The sequence below is a fragment of the Petaurus breviceps genome, unplaced genomic scaffold (assembly GCF_028583685.1).
Source record: "Petaurus breviceps papuanus isolate PSGF00001 unplaced genomic scaffold, PetGlider_PUasm1.0 38, whole genome shotgun sequence".
Lineage (NCBI taxonomy): Eukaryota > Metazoa > Chordata > Mammalia > Diprotodontia > Petauridae > Petaurus > Petaurus breviceps.
In genome coordinates, this window is record NW_027186304.1 from 34901830 (window position 1) to 34925940 (window position 24111).

The following is a 24111-nucleotide window of genomic DNA, read 5'->3' on the forward strand; positions in this document are numbered from 1 at the left end:
GAGTTGCTTTCCTTTAACAAAGCAGATCCAAGAACCTGTGTGAGCAGCCACCCTAGGGACTCCAGGGTGCTTGCTGCTACAGAGGTCAAGGAGTCCAAGCCCCATTTTATACATGTGAAAATTAAAGTACAGAGATGTTAAATGATTTGTCCAAGGTCACAAGGTCCCTGCTTGGTCTTTTACTTCCCTGGTTAAGTCATTTTACTTTTGTTAAGTTTCTGGTTTAAATGATAAGGTTTTGTTTTGGGTTGTTTTTTGTTTGTTTTCTGAATTTGAAACTAAGAAGGAAGCTACTACTTACAGAGATGGAAGGATATCTCTGAAACTAGAATACAGCTGTAACAAGGGGCTAGCTATACCACTATATTTATCACTGGCATTTATAACCTATTAGTACAGGTTGAGGGGCAGCTCAGTAGATAGAGTGCTGGTCCTGGGGTCATGAAGACCTGAGTTCAAATGCAACCTTAGACACTCACTTGTGACCCTGAGAAAGTCACTTAACCCTGTTTGTCTCAATTTCCTCATCTGTAAAATGAGCTGAGCAAGGAAATGGCAAACCACTCCAGTACTTTCCTAAGAAAATCCCAAATGGGGTCACTAAGAGTTGGATATGACTGAAAACAACTAAACAGTAACAACAGTACAGCTATGTGATTCTCCCCCAAAGAAAAAAAACACTCCATTTAAAAAAAAAAACTGTTCAGAAGATGCCAATTGCAATTTCCATTATTTTGATTTGAATCTCAAATTAAAGTTATATACATATCAGATGACAAAATCAAGGTAATACCATTTATCTGATGAAAATTTATTCTAATTTCAGTAAAAGTACTAGAGAGAAAAATGACCTGCTTAAAGAGAAGGTTAAGAAATGATCTAGAAATTCTTATCTATGAATAAAACCTACTAAATAGATTGTGTCAAATGCAAGAATACATCTGTTTATAGAAGCAGGGCCACTTTTTCAGACACAGCATAGCTGCTCTTAACTCCATACAGATTCCTCAACTATTTCTTATCTATAGCATGATCTTTAATGGCAATTGATTATAATATAACAGATATATTAAGTAATAGAAGTGTTTTCACTAAAGCTGTAAACTCTTTATTTAACTGCATTAAGTTCCAAGGGTAGTTAGGTGGTGCAGTGGACAGAATGCTAGCTCAGTCATTTGAACCTGAGTTCAAATCCAGCCTCAAATATTTAATAGTTGTGTGACCCTGGGCAAGTCACTTACCCTCTGTTTCAGCTTCCTCAACTGTAAAATAGAGAAATTACTATACCTCCCAGGGTTGTTGTGAGAATCAAATAAGATAATATATGTAGCACAGTGGTTGGCCTATAGAAAGTTTTTAATAAGTTGTTCCTTCATTCTTTCCTTCCTTTCATATTTTTCTCTCCTTCCTATTAAGACATTTATGCTCTAATAAAATAAAATAGTGGCATAACTATACCTGAACCACCCAGGGGCTGTTAGCAAAAGCCATAATGTCCCGTTCTTCCCAGAAGAAAGCAGAATCCGATCTCTTAATCATCTCAAATTTGCTCAGCAGCTTCATAGCATACACCTTCCTGGTGGATTTATGCCTTACCTTTAAAACAAAGGTTTTGTTTTAAATAATTATAATACTTAGATAATAAAGTATTTTTTATTTCCAAGAAATCACAATAAAGTGCACCAATTCAATAAATGAGTATAATAGCTTCATGAGATCTTATAAATACTTCAACTTGACAAAAAGTTATTTTAACAGTTTAGGCACTTTAATTATTCCTTCTTTAGATGAAATATATATTTAGCAAATTATATTAGACTTAAACTCACTAAGATAGAATTTTATTGTCTAATTTCTGAAAATCTTTGACTATTATCTCGTGCTATGCAATTACATAAAACAAAAAGTAGCATCCATATTAATTATTAGTATAAGTCAAAACTAATCAAACTGACAAACCAATCTCCATACTCACTTTCCTCTGACCCCTTTTGATGCCTAGTCCTTATTGTTTTGTTTCTACAATGAGATTATATGGAAGAAAAACATCACCTGTTTCAGTGATGAACACCATTCCTATATTAAAGGAACTAGAAAGGCTAACTTACAATTTAGGCTATTTATTTTTACACTCCTAACTAGAACTTCCATTCTAACTCCTGGCTGAACTCACAGAACAGCCATTAAGGGTCTGATGTTAACTTAGAAGACTCCAGCAGAAGAGCCCAGGTATCTGTGCTTAGTAGCTATATGTTATTTAACATCTTTATCAATGACTTGGATAAAGGTATACAAAGATCTCTTTACTCAATTCACAGAGGACCCAAAGCTGAGAGAAATAAGCAACGCTGGATGAGGAGGGTCAGGGTCCAAAAAGATCTTGACAGCCTAGAACATTCATTTGGATCTAATAAGACAAAATTTAGCAAGGATAAATATAAAATCTTATACTTACTTGGTTTCAAAAATCACTTTCCTAAGTACAAAGTGTGAAAAGCACGGCTAGTGAGCAGTGAAACTACAGTAGGATGTGGCAGCCAACAGATTTAGTGGCTTTTTTAGGGAAGGAATTGTATCTGGTAAGTGAGTGATACTTTGGGTCAGATAACATGTGAAGTATTACACTGAGTTCTGGACACCACATTTTACAAAGAAAACTGATGAGGAAGAGAATGTCCAGGAGGGCAACAAGAATGGTCAAGGACCTTCATCAATCAACCGGCATTTTTATGTGATTCTATATCATGTGAAGGTCGGTTGAAGATACTAGGGATTTTTAGCTTGCACAAGAGAAGATGGGGGAATATGATAGCTACATTTTAATACTAAGAAGGTTGTCATGAAAAAGAGATTAAATTCATTCTGTTTTAATCAAGAGGTAAAGTAGAAGCAATGTGTAAAAGTTACAAAGAGATAAATTTCAGTTTGATAAAAGAAAAACTTCTTAACAGAGTTATTCAAAAATGGAATGGACTGCCTCAGGAAGTAAAGATTTTTTTTCTTAACATGTTTGGCAGCAGCATCTTAAGAAGTATTGGGAGAAAGACAGAGAGTGGAGAGAAATTAAGTAAAAAGGAGAAAGTAAGGGGAAATGGAGGGAGGGGGAATCCACACACAACAGTAATCTGAACAGACTTTTACTCTTCTAAAAATTGTATTTATCAGAGGTCATTAAGTTTCACTAATTTCCTTATTTTATGGTGTTATTTTGAGCACTGTCCCTGAAACCTACCCACATTCCATATTTCTTAAAATTACTTCGTCTGTAAGAGGAAGAAAAAGGAAAAAGTACTTGATCTCTAAAGGGAAGAAAAAATTTAGCCCCTTTTGGATAAAAGATTTTACATGCATTACTCTTTACTGCCCTCTCCACATAACCTCCCACCCTACCTTTTCCAGCTCCCCTTTATGCATTCTCTTTAATCATTAGAACACTGGTTTGTAATTGTAACCCCAGAATTTAGCATAGTGCCTAGCACCTAGTAAGCTTATAATAAAATGCTTTATCTATCTTGGATTAGATTTTTAGTAATTAAAGGAATCTGGTATAAGTGTGTACTCAAAGAAATCTACCAAAAGAAATTCAATACCAAGGAGCGGCTAGGTGGCGCATTTGAATAGATCACAGGCCCTGGAGTCAGGAGGACTTGAGTTCAAATCCAGCCTCAGACACTTAACACACACACACACACACACTCACTAAACCATGTGACCTTGGGCAAGTCACTTAACCCCAATTGCCCTCCAAAAAAAAAAAGGAAATTCAATACCATGAGAAAGACCCTGATACACAATGTAAACTAAATATCATATAATAAGCAGATCATTTGTTTGTCAATTTGAAAGTCAACTGATTGTGAAAGCAAGTCACTTATTAGCAAACCACTAAGATTACCATATCAGGCAAATGCTGGGCAACTTAGATGCAGTCTAGAGAAATGAAGGATGGGATGGGATACATGAGATGTGTTACAAGGCTAGGTAAACAGGAGGAAGAAAATTATATCTCTCACTCCCAAACCTGCTACTTAAACAGACTATCTAAAACCTTATTTAAATTTTATTTAAAACTCAATTCTTACTAATAGAAGACTCTACTTCTAAAGCTTCAATTCCTTCTTTCCCTATGCATGGATCCTAAGAGTTTTCTATAACAATACAACACTGTAGGTTGAATTTTACCCAGAATTTGCATACTTTTTCAGGAACTGGGCAACCTAAATTCAAAGTAAGTAGTTTTTTTAAAAAATGCAATAGCCTCAAATTAAAAACTATTGAACCAATATAGGTGCCTTTACCAAAATAATATATTATCATTAAGTTCACAGAAGTAACCTACCAATTGCACTTCTCCAAATGCACCTCTACCAATCACTTTCACTACTTCATAATCTTCAGCTTTCATGCGCAAATCTCTAATTTTATTCATTGTGTCTTTATCTGTGTAAAGAGAAAAGGTTAGAAACAAGTATTAAACAATTATTATTTAGTTTTATTTATTACATATTGCATTTCCATTCTAGTTTTCAGAAAAAAGGTAAAAAAAATTCAAAATGACCAATAACTTCTTTGTTCAATAAAACATAAACTATGATATACACTATATAAAAAGTAATTAGGCAAAAGGATTATTTAAAAAAAATTTAAAGCCTATAAACTCCTCTCTCTACTTAATAGTAACACAGTAAAGTAAAATCTTAGCCACAAGAAATAAAATTAATGAAAACAAGATAAAACAGGTTTGGGATGATTAATTTACCATGATATTTGAATAGAAATTAAAATCAAAATGTTTTAAATCAATAAAGCAAAGAAGTAATGCACTCTGCTCTAAATCAATGGGATAAAAGTTTTAGCTTCCTAATCAGAATTTTAAACCTTTTTTTTTCCTTTTTAAATGGTACAAATAAATGACTAAGATGTTACAAACAGGTACAAGAAACACTAACCTAATCTGGCATCTTCAGCACTTGTTTCATTATGTTTCTCTATTTGAAACTCAATTTTAATTTAAAACAGCAGTGGGAATCACTGTAATTATTTATATAAACCTGTCATGCTATAAACTACAATAATTTACAAATTCCCAGTGGATAGATATTCTAATTCCAAATTTGGTCATGGGTTAAAATAAGGCTATTTTAATCCACATGGGTCAACACTGGCATGAAATTACATGGAAAAGCTTCATATTTCATAGTTGTACAAAACACAGAACAACTATTAAACTTCAGTCCCAGATTCTAATAAAATTGCATGGTACTATGCTTGCTTTGCTTCAAAAAGAAAAGTTTTTTTTTTTTAAAGCAAACATATGCACACACACACATATACTACATGTTCAATTCAGACATTTTTCAGTTATGTCCTATTCATGACCCCATCTGGGGTTTTCTTGGCAGAGATACTAGAGTGGTTTGACATTTCCTTCTCCAGATCATTTTACAGATGAGGAAACTAAGGCAAAAAAAGTTAAGTGACTTGGCCAGAGTCATACAACTGGTACTTATCTGAGGCCAGTTTTGAACTCAGGAAGATGAGCCTTCCTGAAGCCATGCCCAGCAGTCTATTCACTGTGCCACCTACCTGCCCCATATACATATAAATATACTGCAGCTTCTATCTATGCCTACCTGCAGACAAGTTTATCACCTATTGATGATAAAGTATAGCACAAAGCCCTTGTAAAATTTCTATGAAGTGAGAAAGAATAATCTAAACAAACTAGCAAAAGAAGAGTATCTTAAAAAAAAAAACCCTCAATGAAACGTCAATATGCAGCATAGTTATTGAAAAAAATTTCCATGCTGTCATTTTCTAACTGTCCAGAATTATGACATATCATCAGCCTGGGGTAGAGCAAACAGCACTGGACATGAAGGCAAAAGCTCTGGTTTCAAATCCAGATTTTGTCCTTTACTACTAGCTGTGCAACTCTGGTTCAGTCACTTAACCTCTCTGAGACTCTGTTTCCTCATATGTAAATTAAGGATAATCACATTTACACTATCTCATATGAAATGAGGAAAGCTTTCTGTAAGCTACAAAGTGCAATACAAATATAAGTTATTTCTACAAAGAACATTCAAGTTAGTGAATCAAAAAACTATGTAAAAATAACCATAATGACTAGAATTTTCTGTTCCACTGTACTAGTTTTGGTTAACTTTTTTTTTCTTCTCAGATATTAGAAAGTACATCATTTTTACAGGCATCTTTTGTTTCTACATTACCCACAGCTGACACAGTTGACCATCATCTCCAACTTAACAGTCTCTTCTGCCTTGATTTCAGGGAAGCCCCACTTTCTTGGTTCTCTATTTCTGTTTATCTGTCTGTCTTTTTTTGCTGGCTCCTACTCCTCTTTTAAAATATGTAATGTTTTCTTTTCTAGTTACAAACAACTAAATATTCATTCAGGCTGCCTTCATTCCCAAATGATCCAAATGTAAAAGTGGTGCCATTAAAAAATATCAGAAGGATGGAAGATTTTACCCTCTATATGTGAGGATAGAAGAATTCATAACTAAGCATGGAGTAGAAAAAACTGTAAAATGATAATTTGGAATTATGCAAGAAAACAGCCATTAAACTTCCATCCAGAAACCTTACTATAGCTCCCAAAGGTAAAGGATAAAAAGAAAAATTACATATGATGAAAACATGGAAAGTTATACCTTTTGGGGGGGGGGGAATGTGTGTGCTATATAGGCAGCTAGATGGCACAGTGGAGAGAGCACCAGGCCTAGAATCGGAAAGAACCGAGTTCAAATCAGACCTCAGACACTTACTAGTTATGTCACCCTGGACAAGTCACTGAACCCTGTTTGCCTCAGTTTCCTCATCTGTAAACTGAGCTGGAGAAGGAAATGGCAAGTCACTCCAGTACCTTTACTAAATGGGGTCACAAAGAGTCGGCCACGACTGAAACAAATGAAAAACAACAATACGTGTGTGTGTGTGTGGGGGGAGTTTACACCGTATAGTCAATCTTTTTTTTTACATTAAAGGTAGCAAGACATAGTTGACAAAAGGGGCCTTTAGAGTAAATAAGATTTCAGTTCAAGGTCATCTTCTGACAAATGAGCTGAGTCCTGGAAACTCTCCAAGATTACACAGAGGCAGAACTATTACTGATGCAAATTGGTAGAGGTAAATTTTTCCCTTGAAGTCATTTACACCAGTGAAATCACAAGCCTAGTCTGATGATGACACCTACATTGAACCTTCCCCTTGTAACAAAGAAAAACAATTAAGCAAAAAACCTTGTTAGAAAAAACAGAAGACACCAATCTGTAACACCCTCTTTTTTTCTTTTTTGTGTCTCCTTTCATGAGGGATAGGGGAGAGAGAGTACATTCCAATAGTGAGAATGGACCCTGTACTGGTCTTAAGGGGAAAGCAAAAACAAAGCTGTTCTATCCTTCTTCCTTGTTCCCTTGTCTTCCCCACTCAATCTCAAGCCCTGACATAACCCAATGCAATCACAACATGTCTTTCCTATTCACCTCATAATTTTCAGGAGCTTAACAACTTGATAATAGTTTTGTGTCAGCAATGCTCTCCTTAATACCAAAAGTTTATATATAATAAAATAGGATTATTAATTTTACAAAAAATGCTGTCATTGGACTAGCCTTAGTACCTTGTAGGCTACGTTGTTGTTCAGTTATTTCAGCCGTGTCTGATTCTGTGACTCTGGGGTTTTCTTGGCAAAGATACCAGAATGGTTTGCCATTACCTTCACCAGTGGCAGAGGTTAAGTAACTTGCCCAAGGACACACAACTAGTAAGTGTCTGGGGATGGATTGGAACTCTGGTCTTCCTAACTCCAACCTCAGCTCTCTATCCACTGTTCCACCTAGCTGTTTCACCAATTCTCTACAAATGGGAAGGAAATATGTTTCGATTTCTTTTTTCTAGGATGGAAGAGTCATAATTAATCAGAGCTGCCTATTAGTGGGGCTTTTGTTTATGTTAACAGTCATTCTGAATACTGTTTCTTTCTCTCTTCAAAAGTTCATATGAGTTGTCTGATGTTTCTCTGAATTCTTCACATTTATCATTTCATTTTTTTTTTCCAAGATTTTTCTTTTTTGCTTTTTGGAGGGGGGAAGGTAGGGCAATTGGGGTTAAACATGGCTAGTTTCGTGTTAAGTGTCTGAGGCACATTTGAATTCAGGTCCTCCTGACTCGAGGGCCGGTGCTCTATTCACTGCACCACCTAGCTGCCCCTATCATTTCATTTCTTATGGAACAATATATAATATTAACATACGATTTGTTCAACCATTTCCCTATCAATGGGTAACTACTTTATTTCCTACTTCTTGTCACTGAAAAAGGCAGTGTCCTGAAGTACTATATCCAACAATTAATGATTTTAAAAATGAAATACATTAATGTAATAGAATATTACGGAACCAAAAGGTAACGTGAGCAAGAAGCATGGTTAGACTTATAAAAAGGGATGCAGAATGAAGTCAACAGAATCAAGAGAATCAATCTGCAACGACTACTACAACATAAGGACAACACTAAAGGTAACACTCAGGTCAAAAACAACAGATGGTATTGGTTCCAAATACCAAACTAGAAAAATGAAACATGATAAAATACTCTCATGTAGAATTACAACACTAGTTTTTTTCTTAACTTTTTTTTTTTTGAGAAGGTATTGGAGGGAGAAATATTTATTGGGAAGTGAAGGCCATCTCTATAAAAACTTCAAAAAATGACATATCTTTGTCTTAGGAAGCTTATCTTGGTATGTGGACAAAGGACAGATTAGAGAGACACGGAAATCATTAAGGAATCTAACAAGTGATAAAAACCTTAAAGAAGCTAACGTGTGAAACAAAAGGAAGGGATAACAAGTGATCCTATGGAGGTAAATTCAACAGAATTGGTGACTGGATATAAAATTGAAAGGGTATAAAAGTGGCAAAGGTTACAAACACAGATGATTGGAGGATTCTGGTGACCCTTAACAAGAGGTCTGGAAAAGCAGTTAATTTAAGAAAATCAGTGTAATTCTAGATATGCTGAGTCTGAGATACAAAGCAGCCAGGTAGAGACTGCCAACAGTTAAATGGAGGTCCAAGACTGGAGTTCAGGAAAATGGCATATAGATTTTGGAGTCATCTGTATATATGCAATAACTGAACCCATGGGGAGCTGATAAAATCACCAAGGGAGATAAGAGGAGGGGGAAAGAGGACCCAGAATAGTCTGGGGATAGTTAGAGCAGCAAAAGGTTGTAAAAGAAGATGAGTAACAATCCAGAAAAGGTGGTTGAGAAGGAGCAGACAAGGTCAATTTTAGAAGACAGTAGTATCACAGACATCAAAGCAAAGGAAAAAATCCAAAAGGAAGTTGTTAGAACTGAAAAAGAGACCCTCATGTTTTACAACTGAAAGATCACTGGCAACCTTCAAGAACAACTTGTTTTAGCTGGCTAAAAGAAGCATCATTAGTACCAATGGGTAAAAATTAGAGAGTGAGACTTCAGCTGATCATAAGGAAGCACTTCCTAACAATGAAACCTGTCCAAAAATGAGCTATACTGTGAAGCAGTGTAGTGAGGTAGGTGGGCTCCCCATTACTAGGCAGGGGCGACTTCCAAGAAAAACCTACAGTTGATATTGACACCGATATTTAAAAGGATATGCTTGTTCAGATAGAGACTGAACTAGATGACCTAACGTCCTTCCTAAGATACTATAATTTTCTTTTTATTTACTTCTCTTTACAACTTGACATTCTATCCCTGCCTTCATGCTTTTGAAAGGCTGACTCTTATGCCTAGAATTCCTCACCTCAACTCCACTTCCAAGAATCTTTACCTTCCTTCCAGGCTTAGGTCAGGTGCCAAGTTCTTCATGCAGTCTTACCTAACCTGACCCTTCTCTTTCCTCCCAAATATTCCTAGAGCATATTCTCTGTTCTCTTTTCACCCATAACTTCCTACTTTATACTTGACTGGTGTGTAGAATATACTCCTTTCCCTCAACTCCTAACCTCAGTAGACTATAAGTTTCTTGATCCTTGTTTCATGATTGCCTATAGTGACTTGCATATATATGGTACTTCATGTCTGCTGAACTGAACTGGGTACAGGGGGTAGGGGAAACAAGTCAAAGGTGACAAATGTATCCAGGTAAGAATCTGAAAAAAAAAATAGTGATAGTACTGGTCCTATTCAATTTAATAATTTTTTGTTCACTAGAAATTGTTCTTTAGGTGAACAAGCAAAGTTTATTTGGGGAGGAAAGCTAGATGAAAAAATACAAGAAGACAGGGGAAGCCCAAAACACTGCATTTTGAGGTTATTAAATATGCAGGGGTACCCTGTAAGCGGCCAGAAATACAGAACTAGAGTTAGGAATCAGGATTTGAACATCAGCTTCAGAGAAGTGATAGTTTTAGTCACAGTAGCAAAAGATTCTAAAGGGAAGAGAGTGCAGAAAGTCCAGCAGAAGACAAAGCCACATAAAGGGATCACCCACAATTACCAGAAGAAGGAAGAAAAGGAAGAGAAGTCAGATAAGACAAATCAAAGACAAAGAAGAAAGTACAATGTTAAAGTAACCAAAGGAACAATGAGTTTCAAGGAGTGAGTTGTCGATGTTAAATTAAGTTGAGGTCAAAGAGGACAAGGACAAATTTTTTAAAATGTTTGAATTTGGCAAGAAAAACACTAGTAATCTTTGAGTAAAGTTTCAGTGGAGTGTTAGGAATGGAAACTAGACTAGAGGGAAAGGACTAAGTGAATTCAAGTCTTTGTCTTCTATGATCTTGCCTGAAATAACTTCATATTCCTCTGAGCATTACACTTTTTAACTTTTCTATTATATTTTCACATTTACATATTCATCACACACACACAATTTCCCTACTGGACCCTGTAAGAGGATTTTATCTAACTTTTAAAAAATGAGTTACTTTTATTCTAAACTTAAACATAACATAAAAAAGAACTTCTATATAACAATAATAGAGTGTTTTAAGATTTTACATTATGTTATCTTATCTGATTCTTAACTTTATCCAGTTAGATAGGTACTTTTAGCTCCATTTTTGTAGGTGAGGAAAACTGGAGAGAGGGTAAATGACTTGCCAGAGTCTTAGGAGGATTTGAACTTAGAAATTCCTAACTCCAAGCCACAGAAGAACACAAAAGAGGATTACTGAATATTCAGTTCATGCCATATATATTAACATATGCCACATGTTACTTTCAAAACTGTCCTATATGTTTGTACTTTCTAACTTCCTTCTGTTCTCTACATTTTGAAAAAAAAAATTTTTGACAGCCATCTTTTTTTGGCATCACTATTCCCACTTTCTTCCCACTGACCTCCCCATACCAAGAAGGGTTAAAAAAAAAAAATCAAACCACAACCCACTATATACATCCTTGTAACAAAGAGAAATATTCAAGCTAAAAAATACACATAGTGGCCATGTCAAAAAACAAACAGCTTCTTTCTGCACTGAGTTCATCATCTCTCTTTCAGGAGGTGGGTAACATCTCACTATAGATCCTCTGGAGACTTGGCTCATTTGTCACTGCATTAATCAGAGTTCTTAAGTCTTTCAAAGTTGCTTTGTTTTACAGTGTTATATATTCTTATAAAAACTGCTCTCCTGGTTTTGCTCACTTCACTCAACAAGTAGATGTCCTTACTACTTAGGATTCTCTGAAATATCTTTTTTACCATTTCTTCCAGCATAATATTACATTAAACCCATATAATACAATCTACTCGGCCATTCCCCAACTGATGGGCACCACCTTAGATTCCAATGCTTCCATAACTATCAGGAAGTTTGTTCCTGATGCTCTAGATTTCTGTTTGGTCTATTCTAGTTTTCAAGGAATCCCTCACTTAGGCAAAGGTTACAACCTTCTCTCCTAAACTACTCTTCTAATTCTTTGCTACAGAACTTTTATATTTTTTTTTCTATCTTCTTTCACTTCTAGGTATTCATGCTGTCCTTGTGGAAAATCTATTTTTTTTTTCATCTGAGTCCCTGCTTAAAGTTTTTACAGTTACTCTCTCCTTATTTGAAGGGATTTCTAGATTTACAACAATTTTTTATACTGGTAGATATCTTCCTGGGTTTCCCTGATGCTTCCTAATGTGCTTTTAGAGGTGTCGGATCTTGTTTGATCTTACCTTGGATCAGTTAGGTTCCTGTGCTGATCCCTGGATTTTCTTTCTTTTTTTTTTTGCTTCTTGGAGGGCAATTGGGGTTAAGTGACTTGCCCAAGGTCACATGGCTACCTTTTGTGTTAAGTGTCTGAAGCCCGATTTGAACTCAGGTCCTCCTGACTCTAGGGCCGGTGCTCTATTCACTGCACCACCTAGCCATCCCTGACCCCTGGATTTTCAAATGAAAACCATTCCCTGCTCTTAAGGAACATACATTCTACAAAAAGATAAAGAAAGTTAAGAGACAAAGATACAATAATATAACAAGTGGGAGAAACTAACTATTTGGGGGATCAGGAAAGGCTTCACGAAGGAGGGGGTATCTGAGGTGAGTCTTAAACAACGCTAAGTAGTCATGTGTGTCAACGCTAAGTAGTCATGTGTGCTAAGTAGTCAGAGTGTGGTCAAACATGGAAAGTAGCTAAGGAGATCTTATTTTAACCTAGAAGTAATGGAGACTTCTTGAACAGAGGAGTGGCATGGTCAGCCTTATGATTTAGAAAGGATGTTCTAGAAGCTTTGGAGAGGATGGCTTGAAAAGAGGAATGAATGACAGCAGGTAAGATAACTGGGAAACTACTAGAACACTAGAGAGTCAAAAAGACAAATTCCCAGCAATAGAACTGAAGGGCACAAATAGAAGAATTAGCCTTATAAAGGAGAAGGGTCGCCTCTCTGTTAGAGGAACAACCAGAATTAAGAATATGATGACCATAAAGGAGTTCTGAACTATAGAACAGAGAGAAGGGGGAGCTTTCAATGTATAACGTCTATTTTCTAAGTTAAGTAAATCGTAAGAATTGTGTCTCTACTGAGACAGGACAGTGGGTGGCAGAGGAAGCTTAAGGACAGAAGATTTACATGTACATGCTATCTCTTCTGAAAGAATGTAAGCTTCTTGAAGACAAGGATTGCTTCAATTGTGACTCTGTATTCCCAGGACAAAGTACAGAACTTAGTACATGATGAGCACTTAATTGTTTTTGATTACTTGCTACATACTTTGTGAGGAGCCCTATAGTCAATCAGAGTAATTCTTTTTTTTTTTTTTAAAGCAATTGGGGTTAAGTAACTTGCCCAAGGTTACACGGCCAGTTTTTTGGTGTGTGTGTTAAGTATCTGAAGCCGGAACCAATCCCAGGTCCTCCCGACTCTGGGGCCAGCGCTCTGACTCACTGCGTCACCTAGCCACCCCCAATCAGAATAATTCTAAGAGGAAGATCCAGAAAGATGCAAGAAGGGGGGCTGAGGTGGCTAGGTGGCACAGTGAATAGAGCACCATTCCTAGAGTCAGGAGGACCTGAGTTCAAATATGGCCTCAGACACTTAACATGTATTAGCCATGGGACCTTGGGCAAGTCACTTAACCCCAATTGCCCTGCCTTCCCCCTCCAAAAAAAAAAAGTTTGACGCTCATTTTTTGATAAGTTTTTCAGCCACATATAAAAAAGACTGTATTACAACCCTCTAGACAAAGGAATCTTTTCAAAAATCTTTCAGACAAATTACTAAGTAATACTGACGCAATACAACTATCTATTGTAAAAAAAGACAAGCACAGAATCATATAAAAGAGGGATAAGATAAGATAAGCACAGTTTATAACTTTTGAAATCCTTTCCATTTTAGCCATTATTTAGCCATCTTCCTGTGCACACAATCTTTTACAAGTATTACTAAGAAGCAATAAAAGTGATGATCCTCCTCCTCTCTGACCCTAACTAATCCTATGTTGGAAGCTTTAATGAACAAGTGCTTTTTAAACACAGAATGGAAAGAATATGAATTACACAAAATGGATAAGTTTTAAAATACTTGGTTCTATATGTCATTAAATTATTATAGTTGATTACTTACATTTGCTTAAAAAGTTGTCAATATTTTTGTTTTTTCTTAGTGCGGGAAAATCCAAATCATATACCAAAGCATCCAATCCATCCTGAAAAACAAGCAAAAAAAAAAAAAAGATTAGTTTTCTTGACTATTTGAATATAACTTGTGCCTCATTCATGTTCACAATATAAGACAAATGCTTTGAATTTTTTTTTTTGGCATACATTTTAAGACTACACCCATTATTATGAGCAGTCAGGAACCTGGTTGTATTGCACTGGAATTTCTAAGGAATCAAGACTGAAAGAGTCTAGAAATCCCTTCAACAAGACATAAACAGAAGTAGTTGAAATTATCAACTCATTTTATAAGCTCTTACAAGTAGTATAGTAGAAAGAGTATCAACAGTAACAAAAATACAGCAGAAGGAAAAGCAAGTTTAAGATATAAAAGAACAGAGAAGATAAAAATGGAAATCTATTAAAAATTATAATAAGCTTTTCACTATCAAGGACAATAGGGCCACCATGACTGAATTCCAACAGAGTATTGAAGGTGCTACATCAAATAGAAATTACTCTAAAGAAAACAGAGGTAGAAAGATAAACTGTATCAGACAAAGTATACATAGAGAAATTCCATGAGGAGATTGATTCCACCAGAGACTGAATTTGAAAGTTATCTGAAAAATGAAAATAAGCCAAAGATTTTGGGGGTGGGGGCAGGGGGTGGGGAATCTCACATTGGGAGATACTTGTACATAAGATACAAAGTACATACAAGGTAACCTTAAGGAGGAAGTACTTGGTGGGAGAGGGGAGGCCTTCTGCTGAGTCTTGAAGCAAGTCAGAGTTTCCAAGAAGGGAGAGTATTTTAGCCACGAGGGCCTGCTAGTGTAAAAGCATGCAGATGAAAGATATAGTACACAACAGGCACTTAATAAATGCTTGCTTAAGAACAGCAAGCAAACCAAGAAGTACATCAGAGGGAAATAATATGTAAGACCACCAGAAAAGGGTTAGATTGTAAGAAGCTTTAAATTACAGACAGGGCAGTTTATGTTTGAATCTAGGGACAATAGGAGGCTACTGGAAACAGTAAAGTAGGGGGGATGTGGGGCAAAGTATGTCCAGACCTTGATTTAGGAAAATTACTTTGGCAACTGTGTAGGAGATAGATGTGAGTCAAGACTTAAAGCAGAGACCAAATAGCAGGCAGTACTTCATCAGCTAAAGTGCTATACGAATGCCAGGTACTGTTAATATTACTGTGACTATCTACATATAATAACACAATCTAATATAATGCTTTAAGGTATAATTTAACACTTTCTTCACAACAACTTTATGATAGGTGACAAAACTGAAGCTCAAGGAAGTAACTTGCCCATTGTCACCCATTACATGTCAGCAGCAGGATCTGAACCCACAACTTTCCCACCAATTCACACACATGCTTAAGGAGCCACATGCCCCTTTTATTTATACTGCAAGGTAAGGGAGGCACATCTTTTACCGGCCTGAATCCTTGGACATAATAACAACAGCAATAATAGCAGCTAATATTAACATATTGTTTCATGGTTTTACAAAGTGAGTTCCATACAAACCTGCAAAGTAAATATTTCAGGCATTATCATCCTTATTTTAAGTTAAGTGACACAGTAAATAGTGAAGCTAGGATTTAAATTCAAGTCTCTCCTTTTGTCTTGCCACTTCGTTTCTCCCTCTCTCCTCTTCATCACTAAAAATAGAGAACATCTGCAGGGGTGAGTGGTGGGAGGAGATCCCCTAAAGCCTCCATCCCTAAGTTTACATTCCGCTCTTCCACACCACTGTGCATTTGTGGATAGATAAGCCTAAACATGCTATTAGCCAATTAAGCACTTGGCAGTTAGGTGGAGTTCTAGACTTACAAGTCAGGAAGACAGGAGTTCAAATCCAGTCTCGGGTCCTAGCTGTGTGATCCTGGACAATTACTTAACTTCTCTCAGTCTCAATTTCTCCTCAGTCAATCAAATCCCTTCTATCTCTGTCCACATGGGGGTAGTATAGTTGATAGGCTTTGTAAATTATAAAGGGAGTGTAATGGGAATGTAAATTTTAAAGATCTTCCCTGCCCCTAGGCTAAAGTGCACCTGGAGCCTGGGGTGGGAGGCTTGTTTTTCAGTAGATACTTTTTGATTGGCCAGTGGGTCCAGAAGGTTGTTACATTCTCTGAGCCAGGAGCAAGCTATATAAACCCTGATTTGAGGCTTTGTTTTAGGGCTCACTTTGAGAAGTGTTCTGTGATTTGATGAGATGATACTCTGGGAAGCTGTTGTTGAGAGCCCCCCCACCCCCCTCTCTGAAAAACCCAGATGCTGATTTGGTATGGATGTAATGGTTGGACAGTTTGGAAACCTTTCTACTTGATCTGTTTGTCTTGATAATTCTGTCTGTATACTCTGAAGTTCGGGGTGCTGACCTTTTTCCCCTGAACTAGGTAAATGATACATATTTGACTAATTAAAGTAAGCTTGTTAACCCATTTTGAGTTGCTTTCCTTTAACAAAGCAGATCTAAGAACCTGTGTTGGCAGCCACCCTAGGGACGCTGGGGTGTTTGCTGCTACAAAATGGCGACAGGAACAGGATCTGCAGAATAAAAGGAAAGTATGGGGGCTGGAGTAATTATTTCCCAGTTGTGGTAGCTGTGACTCTGTGGAGCCATGGACCAGGAGAGAAGAATGGCCTGCATGCAGACTTCGCTGAGCTGAGAGCAGGAATAGTGAGCTGCCTGCATTGGGACCTGGGCAGAAGCCAGGAGCGGCTACCCCTGCGCAGCCTGCGGGAGAAGGAACCCAGGAGTTCGGAATTCAGCCACAGGAAAAGATAAGAACTGAGCAGCAAAGCAGGGGCACTGAATGTGTTTCCTGGCTGCATCCCACAGTTTGGGACCCAGGGGAAGGATGGACTTGTGACTATGGTGGGTGGGGTGAAGTGCCTTGGACCCCCAAGGACCTCACCTTGTTGGTTTTGTTGCCCAGCCCCCTCTCTGTACTTGGAAGCAGGGGCTGGAGCTGTGTGAGGGGAAGGACACTCCCCTCTGCCCAAGAGAACTTGATTTGGACTCTTTTTTTGAATTGAGGTGGTAATGCAATGTACTTTGTGTTTGTTTAAGGCCCAGTGGCCACTTTGGTAACTTTGGTTCTGTACGTTGAAGGTGTGACCCAGGAGATGTTTGGTGCTAATTCAGGAGTATATTGACTATGCTATGGGCATGAAAGATCTTGGGGCCGAATGTAATGGGAATGTAAATTTTTAAGATCTTCCCTGCCCCTAGGCTAAAGTGCACCTGGAGCCTGGGGTGGGAGGCTTGTTTTTCAGTAGATACTTTTTGACTGGCCAGTGGGTCCATAAGGTTGTTATATTCTCTGAACCAGGAGAAGGCTATATAAACCCTGAACCTGTCTACTTGATCTGTTTCTCTGTCTTGATAATTCTGTCTGTATATTCCCAAGTTTGGGGTGCTGACCTTTTTCCCCTTAACTAGGTAAACGATATTTGTTTGACTGATTAAAGTAAGCTTGTTAATCCATTTTGAGTTGCTTTCCTTTAACAAAGCAAATCCAAGAACCTGTGTTGGCAGCCACCCCTGGGACGCTTGGGGTGCTTGCTGCTACAGGGAGATGGCTGACTGGTATATGGGGAAGGGAGTGGAGAGCACTGGTGGAAGAAGAGAAGCAAAGTAAAGTGAGAATGACCCATCTGTGTTATTAGCCTTCTCACAAAACAGAAGAGTTTTTCTCTTCTCCCACTTCATTTGTCATTCCAAATTTTCACTTTACTAGACAGATTCTCTTTAAAATGCCAACCTTTAAATTTCTGTGTAGCAAAAGCCAATATACTTCTAAGAAATAAAGGCCAAACCTCTTTCAAATAACTTGGTAAAATTTTTATACAGTAACAATGTGTGATTATTTTTTAGGGTTCTGTCTCACCTCACAACAAAACTGTTAAGTACAGTATCAGCATTATCATCCTAATTTTACAAATGGAAATGCAGCTTAGAATAGTGGAAGGAATGCTAAACATACTAATAGTGACCATACTAATTTTGTATGACTTTGGAGAGAGGCTCACTCAGTTTGCATATCTGTAAAATGAGGAGAGTTTACTGCCCTCAGAGGGTTATTGGGAAAGTATCTTGTAAACACTATAAAAAATGTGAATTACTATGAGGAAATTAAGGATCAGAGAGATTAAGTGATTTTCTCCTGGTCAAACAGCTAGTAGAAAGGCAGTCAGAACCTGAGCCCAAGGTTTTTGACACTGACTCCAAATCTAATGTCATTATCACATCCACTCCAGTCCTCCAGAGCAGGGAACAGCCATTAAGCCACACAACATGCCAGTGGACAGTAGCAGACTCATTGCTATTAACTTAACAATAAGTTTGAGGTTCCAGTTATAATCTGGAAAAAAACAATTTATATAAAATATTAAGATACATATTTTGTTTTTAAAAGCTGTAATGAACTATAAGTGGAAGAACATTAATGTGGAAAGCATCATATCTTTCACAGCACTGCTGAAAGGCTAACAGCTTTAGCTGTGTGCTCACGTGACAGTTAAAAGTAAAAAGGAGAAGCAGAATAAAACATACTACTAAGTAAGCAGCTCTGAATTATGAAAACCAGAGGTCTAATCTAAAAATGTCACATAGGATTTCACTAAAAAACGGTCACATTTTTCACAAGCTTTTGAGCTGAAAAGGACCTCAGAGATCTAGTCAAACTCTCTTCATTTACAGAGAAAGAAACTGGCATCTCTAAGAGTAAAATGATTTGCCCAAGGTCACATAGTAACTAAAGAGCAAGAGCTGCTATCACCATGAGCTCCTCTAGAAAAGTTTTTTTCTGTGGAAACAGAACTGGAATTGGAAAGTTTTATACGACATATCTCTAGTATCTAAATGTTTAGTATTGCAGGGAAAAGAGACATTTCTGAATGATGAAATAATAGCTTTTGAATACCATGCATAACTACTTCAAGTATAGAATAATCCAATAAGACCTACTGCCAAGTAACAACTTGTTCATAAAGGTTGTGATGAATTGTTTAAAAAAAAAACCACAAAAATTGGGAAACTGAAGCATATAAAATCGTTTTACACATATGCAGTAAAACTGTAATTTTTTTTTTCAAACCAAGTTCCACTTCTGGAATATTTTAACCTTTTTACAAAGAAAACATAAAGTCCACAAAGATTCTCATTTCTTGTAGGAGGAGATTATCATTTGAAGCTTATTGTAACCACTCTCCCCAGACCTTGATGTGTGAGTTTTTTGTTTCATTTTCCCTAGAAAGTCTACATCTCACTTTCCAGCTACCACCAACAAATCATGCTGGCTTTCTTCTAATTTTCCAAGTACTCTTTACCTGTGTGTTGTCTTTTCCCAATTAGAACACAAGCTCCTTATGGGCCAGAACTCTATCTTACTTATATTTGTGCCACCAAGGCTTAGTATATAAAATACACCTAATAAATGGTTTACCTACTTATTTATCCTTAAATATGGTATCCAAAAAAGTTCAAAAAAGCAATTAGCAGCAAAATTAAATTTGCCTCAAGAAATTTAAGGATGGGGTGGCTAGGTGGTACAGTGAATAGAGCACCAGCCCTGGAATCAGGAGGATCTGAGTTCAAATATGGCCTCAGACACTTTACACACTTACTAGCCATGTGACTTTGGGCAAGTCACTTAACCCCAATTGCCCTCCAAAAAGGGGGGAAAAAAAGAAATTTAAGGATCTCTAATACCAAATTCAATTAAAAGGCCTTCAGGATCTGTTAATTACTATTGGTAGCAATCAAGAAGTAAAGAAACCCACAAAACAACTGCACCTTACATACCATTTGTTGCAAAAGATGAGACAGAAAAATTCTATGAACTCAATATGACTCTCAAAATTAAATCAACATTATACTTTGGATTCTTAGGGATTCAAATCCAAAGGTAAGACTAAGTGAAGAATGGTCCCAATATAAGACATGAGAGTCCAAAAATTTGTGAACTACACAGAAGCCTCACATCTATTCATCACCACAGCTATTTTCATGTCAGAAAAGAGGAAATTAATGGAAATATCACTGCTGTTCTTCACACAAGATACTCCATCACCAAACTCCAGGCATTTTCATTGTCTATGTATGCCCCATGCATGGCATGTTCTCCCTTATTATCTCTGTCTCCTGGATGAACTGGCTTCCTTCAAGTCCCAGATAAAATCCTATCGTCTACAATAAGACTTTCCTGATCTCCCTTAAATGCTGGTGCCATTCCTCTACTGATTATCTCTAGTTTAGCCTGAATATATCTTATTTGTGCATTTGGTGTTTTCATGTTGTCTCTCCTATTGTACTGTGATCTCCTGGGATCAGGGATTGTCTTTTGCCCCCCTTCTTTTTTTGGTAACCCTAGTAAGTGCCTAGAACATAGCAGGTGCTTAATAAATGCTTACAGACTGAGGAAATAATATCAACATATATAATGATTTCATATAGAAGTTTAACTTAGATCAAATGCAAAAGAAAGGGCTAGTCAGAGAGTATGAGGAAAATACAATGATGGACAATCCTTATAACCCATTTGTAGTTTCTCAATATCAAAATAAGTATGCAAGCATGAGTGAAAACCTTGAGGTCAATTTATGGGAGGACAAGAACAAGTCACACCGTGTGCATGGGTTACAAGCGACACTGCTAAAGACAGTCACCTTTCAACCTGATGATGAAGGGAGAATAATCTGAGTGATACAAAGAAGCAAGAAGGGACAAAACAAGATCAAGTGATGGTGAGGTGTCTGTTTTGACTGGTAAGTACACTAAATAAAGGGAAAAGTAATACAGTGAAATAAGACTAGCCTTGGAACACTAGTCCAAGAATCACACAGATTGAGAGCAAGAAAGAATCTCAGAAGTCATCTAGAATTTGAGTCTGTAATAATAATAGTAGCTAACACTTACACAGAGCTTACTATGCGTGAGGTACTGTGCTAAGCACAGTATTATTATCTCATTTTATCCTCACAAATCTGGGAGGTGGGTGCTATTATTATCCCCATTTTACGGATGAGGAAAAAGAGACAAACTAATTAAGTGGCTTGCAGTTAAGTGCAAATGACTTACACTGTAAGCAAGGGGGATTCAGTAAACATCTTTTTTCCTGAGGAGCAACATCTTTGAATGTGTGAATTATAAAGATTACTCTGGCAACACACCATAGTGTACTTCATGAACTAGAATGCTTTAACAGTTCAATTTAAGTTATGATAGGACCTTTAGAAGGATGTGGCAATGAGGGTAAAAAAGGAAGAAGGTGCCAAATGCATGGCAATATAAAATAATTGACAAAATTTGGTAAATGAGTGATTAGATGATGTCCTAGTTATAAAGAGTTGGAAAAGCTAGTAGTACCTTCTAGCTCTAAAATTCCTTAATTCTCTTATCTAGAATTTCACAATTTTTCAGTAACTTAGGGGTGTGTGTGTGTGTGTGTGTGTATATATATATATACACATATATATAAAAATATAGTCTTTTTTTTTCTTTGAAGGTACAATATAAGACACTGAAAGTTTGTTAATAGTAGCAACTGACATTTTATAGTGCTTTAAAATTTATAAGATGCTTTACATACATTATATCACCTGGGCCCCACAACAAACCTATAAGTTAGGTACTACAGGTATTATTATTGTTATTTTCATATGTTAATTTGCTTGTATTGAAGTCAAGGCACATAGTAGGTCTAGAAGAAGCCATAAGAAAACAGACCTATAGAGGTAATATAATTCATTCAAAAAATGTTTACTAAAACCCTACTGGGTTGAGAGTACTAATGCATGTAAAGCATCTTGTAAATCTGAAAACACTGTATGTCAGCTACTACTGTTATTAATAAACTATGCCTAAATATCTTATATTGTAACTTCAAAGAAAAACACTTTTCCCTAAATTTAGCCCTGCCTTTTCCTCTTTTCATCCTATCATGACTTTGCCCATGAATTATTCCCTCTCTTGCACATCCGCCCTATCTCAACCTAGAATCCCTAGTCTACCTTTGCTATCTCCAAGTATGGGCCTTGGCTTTCTTACCTGTGAAATCAAAGGCAAGAAAACAATCATCCTAAAGTTCCCTCTAGCTCTGAAATTCAAGTGTTCAGGACACAAAGTATTATGCTAAGATGTAATACATTTTAAAATTTAGCATAGAGTGGCATGAATGAAATAAATTAGAGTAGTATAGCTAACCAAGAGAAATGAAACACTAATGGAACATATTAGAATTTACTAAGTGGCATGTATGTACTTATGTTTCTGTGTATGACAGACATATAGCAGATCCTGTGCTAGGTACTGGGAATGAAAAGACATTAATGAAATAGCTCCTGCCCTCAAGAAACATAGGTTCTATGGGAGAATACAACAGGTACACATAAAGTATATATCAGCAGCCAGGGAGGGAGGGAGGAGAATCTAGAAAGACCTCATGCAGGAAATATTTGAGCTAAGCTTTGAAGGAAGACATGGATTTTAAGACACAATAGTAAAGAGGAGTATCTTCCAGGAATGGGAGACAGCTTTGGTCAGCAAAGGCATAAGGAAAGGAGACAGAATGTCCAGTGAGGAACAGCAAGAAAGCCAGCATGAATGGATCAAAGAGTGTGTAAAGGAGAGGAATGTATAATACATGTGGAAAAGTACAGGTAGCTAGGTTGTGAAGGGCTTCAACTGCCAAATGAAGGCAAATTCGTATTTCATCCTAGATGTAATACGCAACCACTGGAGTTTACTGAATAGGAGAGTGGCATGGTCATACTTGTACTTTAGGAATATGCCTCTGTCAGCTACGAAGGATGAACTAGAAAGGAGAGAAAGTGGGAGCAGGGAGACCAATTTGATGACTAGTTTCAACAGGTCAGGTGACAGCCTGAACTAAAGCTGAGGCTGTTAATAAGAGTACCAACTATTTTACAAGTATTGTCATCTTAGTGGTGCTGGCCTTCAGAAAAAAAACACAATTAATGTTTTAAAATAAATTCTAAAGAAAAAAAAGTGTAATATGTATTTTCTAAAGAGATACAGATATAATTTTCTTTAATAAAAATTATTTGAAAATTAAATCCAATATATGAGAAAAATACATTCAATTTCAATAAACAATTGATAAAATCCCTCAAACTATTACTTGTGAAAAAGATGGAGTAATGTGGATTAAGTAATTATACAACTAGATGGATTTCAAACTAGTTGAATGACCATCCCCAAAAGGTAGTAATTTAATAATTCAGTGTCAACTTGGAAGGGGGTCTCCAGTGAAGTGTCCCAGGGACCAGTTATTGGCTTTGTGCTGTTTAACATTTTTATTAATGACCTGGATAGAAGCATCGATGGCATGCTTATCAAATCAGCTGATATACAATGCTGGGATAGCCAACATTGAACCAGTCTTCCCACAGCAACATAAAATGCAACATGAAATCTTCCCATCTTGTCAGTTTTGCTAATTTACAGAGTTTAGGTTGAAACTTCAGAGTTGTTTGATTTGCATTTCTCTTATCATTAGTATTTTGGAGCATTCTTTCATATATAATTCTTCTTTTGAGAACTGTCTGTTTACATCCTTTGACCAACTAGTTATCTACTGGGAAGTGGCTTTTGGTCACACTTGTTAATGGCCTATATACCTTTGATACCAATCTCTTATCAAAGAAATGTAATACAAATATTTTTTTTTCCCAATTCAAACACTTCCCTTCTTATCCTAGGTGCATTAATCTTGTTTGTACAGAAGCTTCTCAGTTTCATATAATCAAAATTATATATTTTGTCTTTTCTTATTATCTTAAGAATATATCTCCTACCTAGAGCTGTGGGAAGTATATGATCTGTTTCTCTTCCAATTTTTTATAGTATGATCTTTAATATTATAATCACATATCCATTTAGAATGTATTGTGGAATATAGTGTTACAGTGTTAGTCTATGCTCAATTTCTGCCGGCAATTGGTTTT

General features: G+C 36.6%; 1 protein-coding gene across 2 annotated transcripts in view; it reads right to left on the bottom strand.

Moving 5' to 3' along the window:
• ROCK1 (Rho associated coiled-coil containing protein kinase 1) overlaps positions 1 to 24111 on the bottom strand; it is a 143780-nt gene that overhangs the window by 82410 nt on the left and 37259 nt on the right. For both annotated transcript variants that reach the window (XM_069099750.1, XM_069099749.1), the window contains exons 2-4: positions 14076 to 14157; positions 4340 to 4440; positions 1459 to 1596 (exon numbers count right to left, since the gene is read on the bottom strand). In XM_069099750.1, coding sequence (XP_068955851.1) covers positions 1459 to 1596; positions 4340 to 4440; positions 14076 to 14157 — 321 coding nt within the window. The remainder of the gene's footprint in view (positions 1 to 1458; positions 1597 to 4339; positions 4441 to 14075; positions 14158 to 24111) is intronic.